General features: G+C 40.9%; 1 protein-coding gene across 1 annotated transcript; it reads left to right on the top strand.

Annotated features, from left to right (window-relative positions):
* Positions 1-8,011: 8,011 nt before the first annotated feature.
* On the top strand, positions 8,012-19,410 carry rmdn3 (regulator of microtubule dynamics 3). The gene is made up of 12 exons (XM_048251052.1): positions 8,012-9,028; positions 9,298-9,485; positions 9,664-9,810; positions 10,924-11,266; positions 12,192-12,294; positions 12,857-12,917; positions 13,009-13,084; positions 13,485-13,562; positions 16,813-16,911; positions 17,125-17,178; positions 17,923-18,003; positions 18,188-19,410. The coding sequence occupies exons 1-12, from the start codon at positions 8,987-8,989 to the stop codon at positions 18,272-18,274; spliced, it is 1,359 nt and encodes a 452-aa protein (XP_048107009.1). The 5' UTR covers positions 8,012-8,986; the 3' UTR covers positions 18,275-19,410.
* Positions 19,411-19,540: the final 130 nt, after the last annotated feature.

Genomic DNA, 19,540 nt, shown 5'->3' on the forward strand with positions numbered 1-19,540 from the left:
TTTTAGGTAGAGTATGTTTTCTGAGACTTTTAGCAGGGGTAAGTACTAGAGGGTGGCTGAACGGGGAGGAGTGGGAGGCGGAGCATGGGTCCATTCACATCACTGACCAGAGGCGGAGAAGCTGGGAGCAAGGCTTCCTGTTACTGTGGAGGTAATGTTACCTTACCCCTATAAATTACTTTCAAAGAGAAAAGCCATGCAGGGTGCTGAGCAAATGGTCAAATCACACATAGTAAACAATACCATACCTCCATGTGTTCAGACAGTAGTTTTCATAATCACAGTAGTCTGACACTGGTTGGTGTGTAATTTCACAGCTTTAGAAAGCTTTTAATTGATTAATTGATTTGATGTTTGTTAGCATGTTGGTGGTAAACATCAAACCCTGCAGACGCCTGGCCCCTTAGCTAGTTCTTTCCTGTAAGACTGGAAATCTCATGTTCCCAATAGAATGAGCTTTTTCCACACAACACTGTAAAGAGAGACCATGTGCTGTTCTGTGTGTGTTAAAAATGTGGGTACTGGGAATGTTTGGAGATAGACTATTTTCTAGGCAATCTAAACTAGACACAGGTTGACAACAGTCCCTTCCTTCCTCACTTCTGTTTATTGTAGCAGTGTCTTATGACCAAAGCTCTGAGTCAACTAATCTGAGGGCATCATGTTGATACATGCCACTGTCAAACTTCAAAAAAGAAAGACAGACGTTTACACCAAATAGGTTGTGCTAATTAATCTGAGGATTAAAAACTATTAGCAGAACCTGTCAAAAACAGGATGCGCCCAGACTAGTGTACACTTCCTGCTTTATAGAATGTGTTGTGCTACTTGAGGGTGCAGTATTTTTCCTACTCCTATGTTAAGATTTGGTAAGGGAATACATGCAGAACAATTTGCCCATTAATAATGTCACATCAAATAGCTATTTGACATGAATGAATGCCTAAAGCGGTATAAATTCCTCTGTTATCACTGCTGATTTGTCTAATCTAAGAAGGACTTTGATCTAAACTAGATTTGGCCTTTATAGAGAAGAGACATATTTCCTTATCACTTCCCTAGTGAAGTGCCCTTTGTATTCATATGAAATTCAAAATAATCCAATAAGCGCAGTGAAATTCAAACAGTCATTCAACAGTACCCCTTTGCTTTTATCAGGAGTCATAAAGTAATAAAGTCATTTATTTTTTCTTGAAATAGGATAGCATTCAAAGCGAGAGTTTAAACCTTGTGAAAAATAAGTTACCAATTGAATCGCAGTTAAAGCAGTGTTGTATGCTGAAAATGAGTGCCAGGTCTCATAACTGACACACACACACACACACACACACACACACACAGCTGTAGATGTTGTGCTAGGTAATATGCATAAGAGCAGCCCTACAGAAAGAATTTGTCACGTAAATTTGTACATCATTCAGATCCTGACAAGGCCAGGGCCTTGTCACCATGAGGCAGACTGATTGTTGAGTAACCAAACGGGACAGTTGATCTTTCTCGAGATCTGGCAGGGCTCCAGTGGACACAACTTATTTATTCATGAGACAATGACATATTGACAATAATAATCACATAAGAAATAGAATAGAATAGAATGCCTTTAGAGTTAGAATAGAATGTCTCTTTGGTTTCAATAGCATAGCGACCATAATAATCACATATGGAATACAATAGAATAGAATGTCTCTTTGGTTACAATAGCATAGCGACGATAATAATCACATATGGAATGTCTCCTTGGTTACATTACTTCCTTTGAATGACAACTATGCAGAGGATCCTCCATGAAACACAATGTTCGGCTGGATCAGAATGTGACCTGATCCATGAAGACATACCTTTGCAGGTTTAAATGATGACATCAAACCTTATGAAGTTCTACCCATTGAGTAAGGAACTTGGGACTCACCTAAACTTTGGCACCTTCATTTTAACTAAACATGAACTGCAATGTTTATATGGTTGTTTGTTTGTTTACCTTTTTATTTAAAATGAGTTGTTTTTGCTTCAAGAGCAAGAAAAATAAAAGTGCAACATTGCTTTCTCAGTGGATCACCCAATTTATTGATGAGCTGATATTTCGGTCGGTCAGACCCTCAACATCAATAAATTGAACCTTTGAGTAAGTAGTGTTGCACTTTTCTTGTTCTTGCTCTAAAGTTGCAGTGTAAATAGCTGCACCTGCAGTATATATAAGGTGTGCCGGCTGCCCTCTATCCTCTGTGAAATGTTATTTGTTTCAACCCACATGCCAACATTCAAAGCGAGTATATCTACCATGAGTAAAAGTTATATAATCTGAATGCCTAATAAGTTCACAGACAGAGGGGAATCCTCCTCAGGCAGCAGATACTAACAGGTGCAGAATAGCAACAACAAAAAACGTGTGAATGCACTCTAGGGCCCCTCCACCATCTTACAGCAAGTGAAACATCCAGTAATGCACCTGTTCAAGAGAAGGGATGATTTATTGTGTAAATGCTGATGTACCCTATGACTGATTAATGGTATAAACTGTGAAGTTCCCTGCATTCCAGCCTTTATTTGACTAGTAGATAAGGATTGATTACATAAGACCATTACATAGGTACCATAACAAACAGGGCCCTACTGACAGAACTCCTAATGGCATTGAGTCTTTCTTACCCAGTGTAAATGTACCTGTTCTCACCACATCACTTTAACTATTTGATCTCTTTCATGATTTGAACAGTCAAAACATAAGATACAAATGTTAACAAGTCACACATCAAAAGGTCTTTGAAATGGCATTATTGTGGTATCATAATATTGTCAATACTAATGTGTTTTGAATGGGGAAAGCAAACGCACACTGATAGTTGAAATTTTCTTGAGGTGCTGGTCACGGGATATGTAATGTGATGAACAGAGGGAGACTGCACACTCTAGCAGCTCATATGCCAGTAGTTTAATACAAAAGAAACAATGTTTCGGCCTGTGGCCTTTCGTAAGACTTAAGAAAGGCCACAGGCTGAAACCAGGCTTGTGCAAAATTCCAGAATTGAATTGAAACTGGCTCTTAAATTCCAATTAAATTCTTGAATTTCACTTGAATTTCAATTGAGGTAGCAAACAGGAAGCAGAATTGCAATTCGAATTGTACAGCCCTGGCTGAAACGTTGTTTCTTTTTTCTCTGTTCATCACAATACTAATGTGTTTATCATAAATTAATTTGATCCCAGCTGAAACCAGTAACACCATGAACAAGTGGGAATTTTATGCAAATGAGAAACCTTACAGAATTCCCATAACTGTAACAAGGTGAAGCATTGCTCATCTTTACTTGGAATAGTTTGACGAGGGATGTGATATGTATGTGGTTTGTATGTGGCAATCCATGCTCTCGATCTCTCACTGACATTCCATCAGAACACCTTCTGAGGAATGTGGTTCCAACACTCCTCTTTTCTCCCCACGAAACTCAGTTTTCCCACAGTATAGGAGAAGGAGGAAGTGACACATGTTTATGGAATATGAGCTCTCACACTCATGACTTAAACTGTATACACCACAGTGTGAGAGGTACTGAAGGCACCTTCATGAGTCAAACCTCTCACCCAAACACAGGAGAGAGGAAAGATACTGATTATTTGAAAGTTCTATTTGTCTCTGCATGGCATGAATACCAGATTGTGACAGTATGAGCCAGTTTCCCATATGTTGTTTAAGACCAGTTCTAGACTGTAAGAAAATTTAAATGAAAATCCCCATTGAAAAAAGCTTTTAAGCTTAATCTACACATGGATTAAGTACAGCCAGCCAAGTCTCTGACTAAGCACATGTACACATTCACAGCCACATTTTTGACATTGAAAATACTATACAAACACAACCTCATGAGTTTAAGGTCTATTTAATACATTTCAAACATGCTAATCATGTACTACAATGATACTTCAATGCAATTCAGTTAACTGTGAAATGTGAAATACACACAGTAGTTCACTTGATCAAAGCCTGTGCTAATGATTTATGGACTAACACAATCATGATGGTCTTTGTGTATGTTCTTCAGATCATGGGATGTCACTGAGGTTCACATGGAGGGCTCCTTATGCAGACACCATACGAGTTTCTGCCCGTGCCCCGCCATGCTCACCACTCTGAAACCAATCTTCTCCAGCTTGTCCAGGACAGCTGTGGGTCCACTGGTTAGCACTCTGGACTTGTAACCGGAGGGTTGCTGGTTCGAGCCCCGACCAGTGGGCCGTGACTGAAGTGCCCTTGAGCAAGGCAACTAACCCCTCACTGCTCCCCGAGAGCCGCCATTGTAGCAGGCAGCTCACTGCGCCGGGATTAGTGTGTGCTTCACCTCACTGTGTGTTCACTGTGTGCTGTTTGTGTTTCACTAATTCACCAATTGGGTTAAAAGCAGAGACCAAATTTCCTTCATGGGATCAAAAAAGTATATATATACTTATACAGTCCTGGGTGGCTGCATTACCCAATACTCCTCGCTGCAGAGACAGCGATAAGGAATCACTCGTTTACTTAAACATTAACCAAACAATGAGGTGTTCTACTCACAAATTACAGGTTAGATACAGGACAGAAGGTGCTGCGAGTACTGGATGTAGTCAAACATAAGAATGTTTCAAGACAGTGATGATTTATTCCTCTGAGGGAATGTTGAAAAAGTATGTACAGTACCAAGAGAGAGAGAGAGAGAGAGAGAGGGAGATCTAACCACATCCTCAGAATTATGTAAGTAAGGTTTGTTTGTTTTACAACAAAAAGCATTCCAGGATACTGGTTAGAATGTGGCAAAAACAATAATTAAATGCTAGACCTTCCTATTACATTATACTGTAAGACAACAATAAGATGAAAGGCTTTGTGGTCATCTCTCATCTATGGTTGCCACTATGTCTTTCTGATCATGAGACCCTGTCAGCAGGGACACACTTGATTAATATGTAAATGATGACCTCTAACTGTGCCTTACACTCAACAACAATCAGTTGCCCCATTTTTGTTGTTTTTGAGCTCCTAGATAATCCATGATGGCAGGATCAGACATACCATCCCCAACCATGGTCATAGAAGTATTCTGTGGAGAACCACCACAACCACCATTACAGTTAACACCACCAACACCATTACTGTTAACAATGTTAGTAGCATACATGATGCACACACACACACACACACACACACATTACATTACACGCCACATTACCATGGCATCACTATTTTATTGCTTAAGAAATTAATCAGATATACTCACAGAACTCCAACTGAAAAGAAGGTATGGCATCCTCAGAAACTGTTCAGTTTGACTGCTCAGATGAGATCTGGCCTACCACTTGGGGAACACAGACTTTCCCCTGTGTCTTCTATTTTCCCAGTGTGTGTGCGCACGCGCATGTGTGTGTGTATATGTGTGTGTGTGTGTGTGTGTGTGTGCGCGCGCATCCGCGCGCGCGAGAGAGAGACAGAGTGTTTGTGTCTCCCTCTCCCTCCTGTGTTATAGAATGTGTCATAGAATGAGTTCTGATGTGTTTTTATTGGGGGAGGTGTCCAGGGGGGAATATTTAGGGGAGGTTAGCGATTGATAAGGGGAGAGAATAGAATAGAGGGTTCTAAGACATCTAATAAGTTTAGTAGTTTAGCAGTAAAGGTTGCCTAAATGCCATGTACATAAATGTCTTGTCAGCTTACTAATTGATTTTGCGTTGTGTGTAGATTTAAACTTTTTATTCCACTTTGTTTAAACAGCAAAGTGGAGAGGCCTCGTTCGTTTGGAACTGGCTGGTGAATGTAACGCGCGTAGGCCTGGCTAGATACACCTTTTTGTTTTAGGGACCGTTCGTTATTTATAAATGGGGTCACCGGAGGGATTTTGAGTGCTTCAATCAAAAGTTGCATGACCCTCTCCTGCCTGCAAGACAATTTTCAACGACCCTCCAGCAGTCTGTTTAAATAAGACATGACCCTCCCCAGTCAAATGTCCATACTTTCTGCCACGCAATAAAGCACTATGTAAACATATCGACTTAAGCAATAGTTCTAAATTCACCCTCTGCTTTCTGATCTTACACATCACACTTCACCAAGATGGTGGCCATTTCAGTAGATTTACTCACTAACATTGTTGTGGAAACACAATAAGCATGGAAACTAAATGCACACTTCTTGCAACTGCATTAGCCTACTTGAAATAAGTTACTCCTCTGGTAAGTATTCACATGAAATAAAACAATAAAACATTGAGACCACTCAACAAAGCACACTGGGTAATAACAAATTCAACACATGAACTTGTTGCTATGGACTCGTCTCTAGGCTTCCTCAGTCATTGTAAAGCTGCCGAAGCTGAACATTATCCAAAACTCAATTTCTCAGACGAGCGTCAATTTGGGAGCTTGCTACACTCCTTCCTTCTCAAATGACTTGAAAAGGCCGTTTGCACAATTTCACAAATAATCACAGGGACCGAAAAATACCTAACATGCCAACTTTTTCCGGGTTTAGGCCTATCATTTTGACTTTTCCCCGCTGTCTTGCCGTTTTAATATTTTCCCGTAGAATATCCCATATTACTGTAATACTCTCATAACATTAGTCCTGCATTCTGGCCTGTCTCTGTGTTGTCCTGTTGTTACCCCTTGCCCTTCCAAAGAGAAAAAGATGTATTCAAATAATCGTTTTGCTTGCTTGAATGCGAACTCAGAGTGATGTTAACCTACAGTAGGCCTATTTAAGTTAACGACGTGGTCGTGAGAGCACGATTCATTGGCGCTTGCAGTGTTCGGCCGTAGGCTATGTCTACGTGCGCACCTGCCAGGCTAAGAGCCAAAGAAATCCCCCTGTATATTCACTCCAAGTTGGCCTACCATAACTTACCAACTCTACACTGTAGACCATAAACTGGCTATTTATATGACCAATGTATTTGTTCAACTTTATGAAGGAGAATTACGCACTGCTACTTGGAACGTAACACATTTTTGTTGGCAGGAGAGAGAATGACAGCGATTAACAAATTGCATTTGTTGCTGGTTACCAATAAATAGGGCCTACTATATATTTTTTTTGCAAACAACAAAAACAGAAAGGATGGAGACAGCAAAACTAGAGATGGGCAGGAACAAGGTCAATTGGTAGAAATGTTTGTCAAAAGCTGGATGTGTGGATGAATGAAGCACAAGTATGCTTTATAAGCATGCACACTGTTTAAAGTTAGGCTACATGGTAAACTACAAGTAAACCAAAGTTAAATTTAGCTTTTTTAGGGCTGGATAAAGTTGACCAAATGGATATAGGCTGTTAGGCGTGAATAAAGTAGGCTACTTTGTTGTTCCAACCCTTCCAACGTTAATGGGGACGGATGTTGACATTTTCCGTATTTTGCGTGAGAAACCCGGGAAATCTCCCTTATTTTTATTGTTCAATGTTGACAGAGCTATGGAACGAAAGAGAACGTTATGGCGACAGAAATCAACAATCAAACAAGCCACTTTGATTTTTTGCTGTTTTCATGAATACAAAAGATGGGTGACCCCCCCTCCTAGACAAAAAAAAGTTAGGTGACCCTCCCCTCAGCAAAGAATAAAAAGACATGACCCTCCCCTATTTTCCTCCGGTGACCCCGTTTATAAATAACGAACGGTCCCTTAGGCCTTTTGTTTTAGGCCTGGCTAGATACACCTTTTTGTCTAAGCTTTTAAAGCCCACATGCAAAAGAAAAGGTTGTACAGTCTGTAAGAATATCTTTGCACATACCTAAAACACATTTCCTCTTGTCTTAAAGATATCATCTTTAATATCCTCACTCAATTTAAAGAGACTGAAGCCCAAAGCACACTCAATGAACAATATTCAGACATTTTTAACTAAAGTTCTGTGTGGTGAATTAGGCTACAATGTATTCTTTTTTGTGTGTGTGAGTTGGCACATATCAGTGCAACATTGTATTATTTTCTTACATTGTTGCAGAATGTAGTAGAATGCTCCACATCGCTGGCGCATTGAAGTTTCCCAACGGAAGTTTTATATTGTAACACATTTCATGTTTTCGTTCTCATCCTCCTTGGCAGATGTGTAGCTAGCTGTCACAGAGAGACGACATGAGGGAGATAGTGAAAAACAAACTGCGCCGTAAAAACGTCCATGTGAGATCCAGGCAAGTCTGAACTATACTCTCAAGAATTAATTCGATTAGGATATGACATTTAATCTGCCAGTGACTAACATCACTTAGGCATGTCATCGTCGCGTGCAAGTGCAAGCGTGCGTGCGTGATGTCTATCTATGTTACTGATATCTCGTTAGCTGATTAATACAGATGAACTGTTAACGTTATTGCTTTGTATTTGCCATTTTATGCAAATACACTCACCAGGTAGGTTTGCTTGTTTTTTCTACTTTGTTAGACCGTATATTAAACGAAACAAAAATCGTTTGAAATAGTCCCAACGCTGGTAATAGCTAGCCGATTAGCCAAGAAGCGGTCAGTTTCGTTTTCTTTTAGGATTTCGGAGTGACAAATTGCAGGAGTTGTTTACTTGGTAGGCTACGCTGGTAAACCTGGAACGAGCGTAAACGCAGACATGAAAAGGAATGTTTTCACGTAGGAGTTGTAGCATTTAGGCATGACACTGAGTTGCAGTGTGCTTAATCTGGCTGTAAACGAGAACTTCTTAGCTTGAAAAAACCCCCATTATGAAATCAATATTAAACGTGGAATATCGTCACTATATATCAGATAAGATATAGTTTAACAGTGTCTTGACTGGGTGCTCTTGTGCAGTGTCCCTTCTGGTAGACTGTAAGAAGAAGCGGTAATGTTAGCAAGTGGCATCATGAATACATTCGGGAAAAATGGATTAATTGGTCTCGGTATCGGAGCTACAGCTGGCGCTGGTGTAGTCGGATTTCTTATTTACAAGGAAGTTTCCAGAAAAAGAAACGAGGATCCAGAGGTGTCTCAGGCGAGCCCCTCTACCATAATAGCATGCACAGATGATGTGGACAGATTACACGCGCCTGCTCTTGACTTGCAAGGTAAGAAGCGGGTCAGGTACACTTTACTAAAATCACAAGCAAGTTTGATCAATCTCTAAGTTTATGCCATACTGTTTATATTTCCCACAAATGACTGGTCTCGTTGGACTCTCCCATGGGACGGAACAGCATGTACTATGTACACCTATAAAATTACCTGTTTAATACTCAGATGATGAGGATGCTGAATGGACATTCAGCAGGAATAATAACGAATGGACTTCTCCTACATGTGACGCGACCACATTGTTTTGCATGTGTTGTGTTAGATATGCCATCAGAGGTGGCAGCGCTGGGCTCGGCCCTCCAGGGCCTGCAGGGTCTCTCCCGAGCAGCAGGTGGAGTTGAAGAACCGCCTGGACGATGTGCTCATGTGCGTGACGGGCCTCAGGAGCGAGGTGTCTGAGCTACGGAGCGGCCTGCAGGACATCGCACAGAAGATCATCGAGGATGTGAAGTGAGTGTGACTCACTGAGACTCAAGTGTCTTGTTCACCTGCCTATTAACGGCTGACTGTTGAGCCTTATTAGCTGCGTGAAATGCTGGTATGTTGTTGTAGTGTGTGTTAGTTGTTGTAGTGTGTGTTAGTTGTCCTTGTGGTTTGACCGTCTGACATGACCACTGCGCCCCATCAGGAAGGGTTTGGAGGAGAGCCAGCGGGCCCGACGCAGACGCCACCTTGTCCCGCGGGAGCGGACCGACTCCATGAGCTCCAGCTCCATCTACTTCAGTGCCAGCGCTGGCCCAGCCAGCACATACGGAGGAACGGAGAGCGAGGCCGGGTAAGAAAAGGGGTAGTAACTGGGTCAAGTAGGAGAGAACAAGGCTGGGTAAGGAAGGGGCAGTAACTCCGCCTGTATGGAGGAAGGGGGGGGAGACTGGGTAAGGGGGAGGGGGTATTAACTGGGTAAAATCATCTCTACATAACCACCATGGTGATTATGTAGAGATGATTTCTAATGATATAGATAGATAGATAGATAGATAGATAGATACTTCCCCAAGGGGAAATTCAAGGTCTCAGTAGCATACAGACATCACACACAACATTCACTAACAGCAGAAAAAGTATATTATAATTAAAAGTATATAATATAAAAAACACAACAAGCAATAAGGACAGTAGAAGATAAAGAATATACTAAAATACAAATTATACTAAATAACACTAAATCTAAATTAAGTCTAAAACAGTAACCACATAGTGGGTGATTTAGCATGAGACGCTTGCAATGACTGAGGCAGGGACTGAGCCTGTGATTCTTTGTGCATTGTAAGGTAAGGTGCTCTGTGAGTCCAACAGTGCAACAGTGCAACAGTGCAAGAATAAGTCTAGAGACCAGCATAAAATAAATATGGACATATAAGAGAGTAGGCAAGGTAATATAAAAAATAAAAATATATATATATATATATATATATATATATATAACTAATATGTGCTAATATAGCACACAAACAGTGAAGCAGTAAGACAGTGGTAAAAAGTCACTAGTGGACAGACAGTACACAAACATGGAGAGGGTCGAGAGGCAGACAGACTATGCGGAGAAGTCTATCTCTCCTCCTCCCTTAGGTGAACCATTGAACAGTTCAATGGTCCTGGGGACAAATTACTTCCTCAGTCTATCTGTTGTAATCATATGTCCATTGTCAAAGTTTATGGGATGATTATTATGAAGATACATATTCAAGCTTGTTTCACATTTATTAAATAGCTTTGCAGAATTGACTGACCTCCATGAAGTGAGTAGTCAAAAGTGGAACAGTTCTTAAAGGCATCTGTAGAAATACCTCACGAGGCAAGATCTTGAAACAGTTGAAGGAATCACTTTTGAGACACATGGGAAATGATATGGGTGAACATACTTGATTCCTGTCTTTGTTTATTCCAGGTATTCCACTGCCTATGCAGAATCAGACTACACAGACCGTGAAACAGACCGCGAGACGGACAAGGAGGGCGACAGGGAGGACAAAGAGTCCGACGAAGAGGATGACGAGGATCGCAGCGTTGCCACCGTGCTCACCCTTCGCCAGGAGGACTCCCAGGCCGAGGAAGAGGACGAGGAAGACGCGGACCGAGAGTGGCCCACCATGGCAACCATGGTGACCATGGTGACGGACGTGCCCAGCGCCGAGCTGGCACTGCTTCTGTCCCAGAGCGACCTGCTGCATGAGGGAGACAGCGGAGCGAAGAAGGACGGCTTCAACCTGCTCCACACCAACAAGCTTCTGGTGAGCATCTCTGTCAGAATCTAGCAGCAAGTCAAGTCAAGTTTATTTATATAACTGTTTGTGCATTTCATGCACAGAAGTCATTCAATGTGCTTTACATAAAGCAGCAGCAGCAACAACAGTCATTTGATGCCGGTATTAAAGGTCACGGTACTCTGTGATTTATATCAAACTGTTAACTGAAAAATGCTTAGACACTTTGTGTTCCCATTTACAGAACCAGGACTGTGTACAAATATCAAAGTCATCTGACAAAAAGAGGGTTGGGATTATAATACCTTATTATACGGCTCTTCAAAATGCAAGTAGAATGCTCCATTGACTTGAATGGGATTTCCGAAAGTTCTAGCGGTCATTATTTCTTGAGAAAGGACCTTTGAAAACAAGAATGACCGCTGTCAATGGCAACGGAGTTTGTGCTTGGAACTTCATTCAAAAGTGAAAGCAGACGGTTGATCAGCTGTGTTCTAAAGAATGTTTGATTCAAGTTCAGCGTGTGTTGTGAACTATTTGTTTCTCAGCAAAAGCCAATGCATTTAAACGGTAACAAATAAGTGTAAAGAGACATATCATGGAGTTTATTTTTTCGTTTTGGCAAGTAGTCATATAATAAAGCGGGATAATGTATAGAACGCCCGGTCATCATGGGAAAATAAGTCCCTTCAGGGCGAAACAAGAAACAAGTCCGGTTCGCCCTGTCGGGACTTATTTTCCCCATAATGACCGGCGTTCTATACATTATCCCTTACATATTGAACCTTACATATAGAGTGAACAGGATATGTAAAAAGTGTATCAAATTGACTTGACAGTGTGTAGTGCAGTCTAGCCTTCTTCCTCTGCACATATAATGTAATTATGTAACTGTCTCTGCAGTAGCCACTTAGCTTTTCCTCCATGTCATTGTGCTGGTTTGTGATTTCAGTATTCTGACAGCACAGAGTTCCTGTGGCGACTGGCACGCGCCTACAATGACATGTATGAGATCACTGAGGACAAGGAGGAGAAGAAGTCTTACACTGAGCAAGGTGAGAAGGAAAAAAACATGGGTGATCACGGACATGCACCCAGAGTGTTGCGCTGCAGCTGGCTGGCTGTGTTCGCTGCAACTCGAGCTGGGGGCGGGGGGTGACCCCGAGAAACAGAGATCTAATGTAAGTGAAAAATAGCAGGATTTCTCCTTAAAGTGTTTGTTGTATCAGACTCTAAAGTACCAGCACAGTCATGGCACAGATGCTGTTGTGTTAGTGGGACGTGACATTAACACAGGACATTAGCGCTACCAGAGTCATGCCTCTCCAGTTGACTTAGCAGAGCACATTTGTTAAACAAATGTTCTGTCCTCAACTGGAAATGTTATAAAAAATTGGAAGAACGGTCAGAATTTCCATAGCAGTTATGATATCAACTGTGTCAAGAAAAAAACCCCACAAGCTTGAAATACAGTGGCTTTGTTTAATGAAATGAGGGAAACCCTCAATATGTGAGTCATATTTGGTCATCGGTCACTAGGTAAACATGTGCCTCTGTTTACAAGAGGGGCAACCTCTCTGGCACTCTCTCACTCAAACTCTGATCCTCTCCCTTCAGGCCGCGACGAGGCTGAGGCGGCGCTGAGCAGAAATGGCCTGAACGCCGAATGCCATAAATGGTGAGTGAGCCAGAGTTGAGAATCCTGTGAACTCCGGTCCTGTGTGTGTGTTTTGTCCTCTTCTGATCACGTGTGTTCATCCTTTCTGTAGGTTTGCCGTCCTCACTGGCCTCAACTCACAGTATGAGAGCATGCACGGCAAACTCAAAAGCAGTCACATCCTCAAGGTAAGCTGGCGGACGCTCGATGGTGTTTTATGCCCCCAACGTCGTCTTCCAGGCAGCGCTGCCACTACTGACTTAAAGGCACCTAATCTTAAACCTAACCCCAAACCCTAACCCTAACCTTAACCCATGCCTAACCCTAGTGCCTTCCAGGCAGCGCTGCCTTGAAGACAACGTTGGGGGCATAAAACGCCAAGAAACGCTGGCGGACAGACAGTGTATGAGCAACCATCCTAAGCATCATTCCTACAGCATTTTTGTTAATGAATTAAGAAAAAAGAATAAAATTTGATTCTGTTTTTCAATGTCATAACATATCTATCCCCCTGAGTTCATCTGAAAACATTTTATTTCATAACAGTCTCGTATAATGGCTATAATGAACTCACTCTGACTGTTGCAGGAGCATCTAGATAGAGCCATCGCACTGAGGGACGATGACCCACTCTGTTTCTATTTGCTGGGCCGCTGGTGCTACGAGGTAGGCCTGGAAACTCGCCAGGGCTCAAGGGAACCTTAGATCATTCCCAAATGAGATTTGCCGTAGTGTGTCAGAGCACTAACCACAGGGGATTAACACAACACTGATAAATGATAGTCTCAGTAGGAACAGGTAGCAGGTGGAGACGCTTGATCTTGTTCCTTGACTGGATTGATACATGATGAAAAGAGGCAATAATTCTTTGATCTAAAGCCATGAAGCATGGGTGTGGTTCAATAGTTTCAGTAGGAACAGGTAGCAGGTGGAGATGCTATAATAATGATCTTGTTCCTTGACTGGATTGATACATGATAAAAAAAAAAGGCCAATAAAGGGTCATTCACACCAAGAACGATAACTATAACCATAATGATAAAAGCATCCACACTGACCAACGATAAACAAAGTCTCTAATGAATGTGACGGTTAACATTCGATGGGTTCTGATTGGGGGCAATTCCATGCAAAGGTCATCCTTACCATGGAAAAAAAAAGTTGTGCATACGCAAATAGAACTGTTGTTAAAATCTTCATTTAGGTATATATTTTATTGTTTGTAACTGATCTGATTGAATTTGATGGAGAATGACACTCTTTTTACATCATAAATATGGTGTGCAACCATACAGAAACAACTTATTTACATGGTAATATTATACATATTTCAAAAGTGGATAAATGGACCCAATGTTCAAACAAATTGTGTCATTTGACAAATTCCAGATTGATAAGGGAATGGTAGAGCAATGTCTATGCTCAGCTTGCCTTTAAGAGCACAACTCCTTACATTTGTAAGGCTTTTGTTTTTAAGTCAGCAAGTTCCATGGCCATGTCACATCCATAACGTTTTATAGGAAAAGTTTATGCTACACATACAGTGTTGATGCGACAATGTCCATTGTGTCTGTGCAAAGCTGATTTATATCAATGTAAAGTGTGATGACCAAATTGTGCCCCTTTCTTACTTTTAAAACCTTTAATGGTGCGTTATGGATGTGACGTTATGGATGTTACACAATGTGAATTTACAAGACTGGGGACTTTATTATACCTCAAAGACGTTAAAACGTCTGTTCTGGTGGCATGTCAGTTTCAACGCATTTCAACTTAGTGTTCACAACTGACATTTCAAAGATTATTAGGTTGATCAAAACCACAGGGAGGCCTTGCCTAACCATTAGCAAAACAAACATAATATTAAAATACCTCCAGTGATTAGCCTAGCCATAGCCTATTTTCAAAGTGGCCTAATACTTGAAAATCTGAGCGATTATCTTCCTGTAACTGTCATACTAATGTTGTACAGTAACTGGATTATCGTGTTAGCTGATGAAGATGGCTGACTTTGCAGCTAGAGTTAACATAGCAACCTCCTTCTGTTGCAGATCTGTTCAGCCTGTCGTTCACGTCTGCTTAACACAGTTTAATTTTAAATGTGACGCGATATGACAGCATTTGAAGTGTCAGGTCCTCTGTAGCTAATACCCACAGAGTAACATGAGTAAGGGCAGCAATAAACTAGATGTACCACATAGCGGTACAAAATATGACCGCCTCTCAGTCCTGCATATTCTCTTCGCAAAAATAAATCATGCTTGTCAATTTGTCTCCATCTCCTACTCCTGCAACTCATGTGCATGTAAATGAGTGTGTGCATATGTGAGTTTGCTTTTGTTTATAAGAGTGTGTGTGTCTGTGTGTGTGTGTCTGTGCGTATGCGTGCCTGTGTGTGTGTGTGTGTGTGTGTGTGTGTGCGTATGTGTTTGCATGCCAACATGCGTATGCGTGCCTGTGTGTGTGTGTTTATGTGTCTGCATTCATGTGGGTGGGTGTTTGTGCATGTGTGTGTGTGTGTGTGCTTGCCTGTCTGTATGTGTTTATGTGTGTGTGTGTGCTTGCCTGTCTGTATGTAAGACAAAATCTAAGCAAATAGCCAAACACTGCTCTGTGTCAGCCATCATAGGCAGTCTGCATGTATGGAGAAGGCGGTGCCATCTCTACCCCTGATAATATGTATTTATCCACTGATTTAGCTGATCATATGTATTTATACACTGATTTAGCTGATAATGTGTATTTATCCTGATTTACCTGTAAAGCTGTAAGCACTTGCACAGTGTTTGTGTTACTGTGTGAGACACAAATGGGCTCTTTATTAATATTTGGAATGCTGTGTTGTTGTAATCAGTATGGGTCATCCCAAATAAATTAATTATATGTGTGACTGTGTGTGTGTGTGTGTGTGTGTGTGTGCGTGTGTGTGCGTGTGTGCACGTGCGTGCATGTACTTTATGTGTGCAAATCACAAATGAGTGGGTATGGGTTAGGTTCATGCGGGCTCTTGAGACTAACATACCATAAATATTTTGTCATCTTGGGTGCAACGGTTCAGGTAGGGCTAGTTATTTAGGGGAGTGGCCACCAAGTTTCAGTAACCCGGGAATCACTGACCAAAATTGATGACGGTAAAAGAAAAAAATAAATTTCTTTTTTATATTTTAAATGACTTGTTGTCCTGATTCTTCCTGTGGATCTTAGTGGGCACTGAGGAAGCAAAAATGTCATCGCTAGTTTTTCATGATTACCATTTCAATTGTTTCATATCAAAATTCACTACCTAATTATGTGTTTTATGTAGTTTGTCGAGGACTGGTTCAGACACGTCACATCCATAACGTGAAACAGTCACATCCATAACGCCAGTTTTTCCTACATAATGCATTACTTAAAATGACGATAGTTTCAAAAAACACACTTTTTGTGTTCATTCAAGTCTCCTTCATGGTACATATATCATAGTTTCGGCAGTTTCCTTTAAAAATTCACAGAGTTTGTAGAAAACCTGTAATCTCTCACAAAAGTGTGTCCATTTCATGTTACATCCATAACGCTGATAAAATGCCTTGTATTCTTAGGATGAAATTTATTATATGAAATTTGAGGATTTCTCAGTATTCAGAGGACAGAGGTTGCATTAAAAGTTGTGCAAATTAATTCACTGATACTAATGTTGCCCCCACTTTAAGGCATTTTGTTTACCAATATGAGTCCAATTGTCACATCCATAACGCTGGAACTGCCCTTGGCTATTAGCTTTTTATTGCTCTGAAAGTATTGTTATAGTTTATGTGTGTACGTCGTCATTCATATTCACGAGAATGATATTTGTTTATAGTTATCGTTCTTAATGTGAATGAGCCTTAATTCTTTTCAACTAAAGCCATGAGGCTGGTGTGTGCTTCACCTCCAGGTGTCTATGCTTGGTTGGCTGGAGAAGAAGGCTGCTGCAGCGCTGTACGAGTCCCCACCTTCGTCCACCGTCCACGAGGCTCTGGAGCACTTCCTCAAGGTAAGTCACCATCATCATCATCACCACCACCACCCCAGCACTGAGAAACACTCACACTCCTGTTTATATCAAAACACAATTGTTTTTCAAGATGGGAATACAACTTTTAGGCAGGAGTGTAATGGCTTTAGTGATAAACCGGAAAGTCTTATCTGACGAAGACAAATGTGTTGGGTAAGATTGAGCAGTCTTGTCTGTGTTTTGTCTTTGCAGGCAGAAGAGCTTAGCCCTGGCTTCTCCAAGACTGTGAGGGTTTACATTGCCAAGGTAATGCCAGCATTTATATGAGGGATCATCAGTTCTGCAAGAGGTTTTCAAATCTGATAACCATCATCACACAGTACGTCATGGACAAGCCTAGTCTTGAGGCACGTTTATGTTTTCTGTGGCGAACCTGCCTGCGAGCACAGATTCACCGTGTTCATTGTGGTTTTGCATTCCATTGAATTCAGAATATCCTAACAGGCCCTGTGAAGCTTTCCAAAACCTGATTCATTTAAGCACCTTATAAAAGTGATGTGGCACATCAACTGGTCCTCCCATCCAGCACATGCTGTTGGATACCGTTGTGGTTTGGGTTTCAAGTTACTTAAACCATTGCCTTGCAGCTTGTTCTTTGGCAGGTTGAAAAAACTGGACAAACAGGCTCTCCTTTAGAGAGACATTTTAGACTACAATAACAGTAGTGAATTCCTCTGAGAAAAGCCACTTTCTCTCATCCTGCTTCTACCTCCCCGCTTTAAACTGGTTTTCTTCTTGGTGAAAGGCAGATTTACTTTGGGGGGTTGGAACTGGTCACTGTCCTCTCAGTTAGTGCCACCTACTGGCCAAATTGAAATACACGCCTCAACGTGTAACTTTAAATCTTCTCTCAAAATCTGTTCACTGTGGTTTGAGTAGTGTCACAAAGAGTTTGACTCGTCAGAGTTTTTAAAAAAAGGTTTATAATAAAATAAAGGCTTTTTAACCTTTGAGAATTGAGAGTGCCTTGAAATTCCCTGTTTTTCTTAGTGTCACAAGGAGCTTGGGAACACTTCAGAGGCCAGCAATTGGGCCCGACTGGCTATCCAGATGCCTAGTGTGACCAGTGAGGTGAGCCGTATCTCTGAGCATTCTGCCCCTTGCTATCTAAACAGAAATGTTATTCCGTCTGTAGTGAGGAACACAAGTGGCTTTGTTCTCCTTGTCGTTTTCAAAACTGCAGAAATTGCATTCTAACTTGACTATCTTGAGCTAATAGAAAGGGTTTAAATTCAAGATTCTATGATTCACACAGGAGACTGGCAACTCTACTCTTGAGGAGGAACTGAAGGCTTTGATTGACACACCATCAGATCTGTCTCCATCGAATGGGGATTTCTAGACTGCCATGTCTTCCTTCAACACCTGCACAAATATGGCTATACAAATGAAGCACTAAAGACTGCCTGCCCTAGCAGTCCCTATTCCATTACATAGATGACCATGTGTGGTGTTGTGTCCAATGTGGTTGAAAGTGCAAACATTTCAGGATCGAGTCATGTTGATTCTGCACTGATAAACTGATCCAGTAATTTGGTCGTTTTGTCAACTGTGTAACACCTTTTGAGGTGCATTTAGTTGTAGTCTCCAAGCACTCTTTGCTAGGGATGAAGTAAGACATGAGTGTAAAATGCCGTCTTATTAGTTTGCACCCCTCCCCCTCCCTCCCCAAGAATTTTATATACGGTTTTTATTTCAATTAAGTCTAAATCTGTTTTAATAAATTAGTTTTTAAAGTGCTTAATTGGTACACAAGAATATAAAAACAAGTGATCATAATCAAGTTCATGGTGTCATTCAGTGACAGAGTTTAACGTTGCAAGTTAATGCATATCAATCTGGACTAAGCACCCTCCAAATGTTTATGGTGTCATTCAGTGTGCTTTAACGTTGCAAGTTAATTCATATCAATCTGGACTAACCACCCTCCAAACGCTAAGGCAGTATTTAATTCTCAATGTGTTGGTGTTGTGAAGGCTATTAAATAGAAATTAACTTTGTTTAGAATGTCATGCTCATTTGACATCCCAAACAGCAAATTGTGTGAACGTTTTTTTTTTTGTAATCTACCCTGATTAAGCAGTACATGATTTAATTCTTATGATTCTATATTTGTGTATGAAAATAGCTCTCCACTTAGTTTGGGAATCAGTGCATGTCTTTATGCTTTATGTTATGGGACTTCAGACATTATACTGAGATCAAACACCAAGTTCAGAAATATCTTTTTAACAGCAGAAGAGGCTTAAGTATGTTTGTCCTTGCCTTTGGCATATGTAATTTTATTTATTATTTTATTTTTTTACAAAGATTAAAAATTATATTTAAAGTCAGTACTATGCTACATGCCTGTTTCAAGGACTCACATGAACATTCCATGCAAAGCTGTTTACTCTGTGTTAGACCACTGCACTGTCTACTTTTAGTTTAAATAATCACTCGTATTTATTAAAGGTTGACTTTATTTGAATCTGTAAATCTTATTTCTTTTGTCTTGCTTTTGGCTTTCTCAGTTCAGCACCAAATGAACTGAAACACGATGAACCACATTAATAGCAAATAGAAACTGTAATGCTCTTACTATTATAGTGTTATTGCTACTACATTG

This window comes from Alosa alosa, chromosome 8 (assembly GCF_017589495.1).
Source record: "Alosa alosa isolate M-15738 ecotype Scorff River chromosome 8, AALO_Geno_1.1, whole genome shotgun sequence".
In the NCBI taxonomy this organism is placed as follows: Eukaryota; Metazoa; Chordata; class Actinopteri; order Clupeiformes; family Clupeidae; genus Alosa; species Alosa alosa.

Excerpts from the sequence above, each read along its gene's own strand:
- rmdn3 (XM_048251052.1), top strand. The coding sequence starts at position 8,987 with ATGATGTGGACAGATTACACGCGCCTGCTCTTGACTTGCAAG. Across the intron at positions 16,912-17,124 it reads CTCTGGAGCACTTCCTCAAG|GCAGAAGAGCTTAGCCCTGG; the intron begins GTAAGTCACCAT and ends TTGTCTTTGCAG. Across the intron at positions 18,004-18,187 it reads TGCCTAGTGTGACCAGTGAG|GAGACTGGCAACTCTACTCT; the intron begins GTGAGCCGTATC and ends TGATTCACACAG.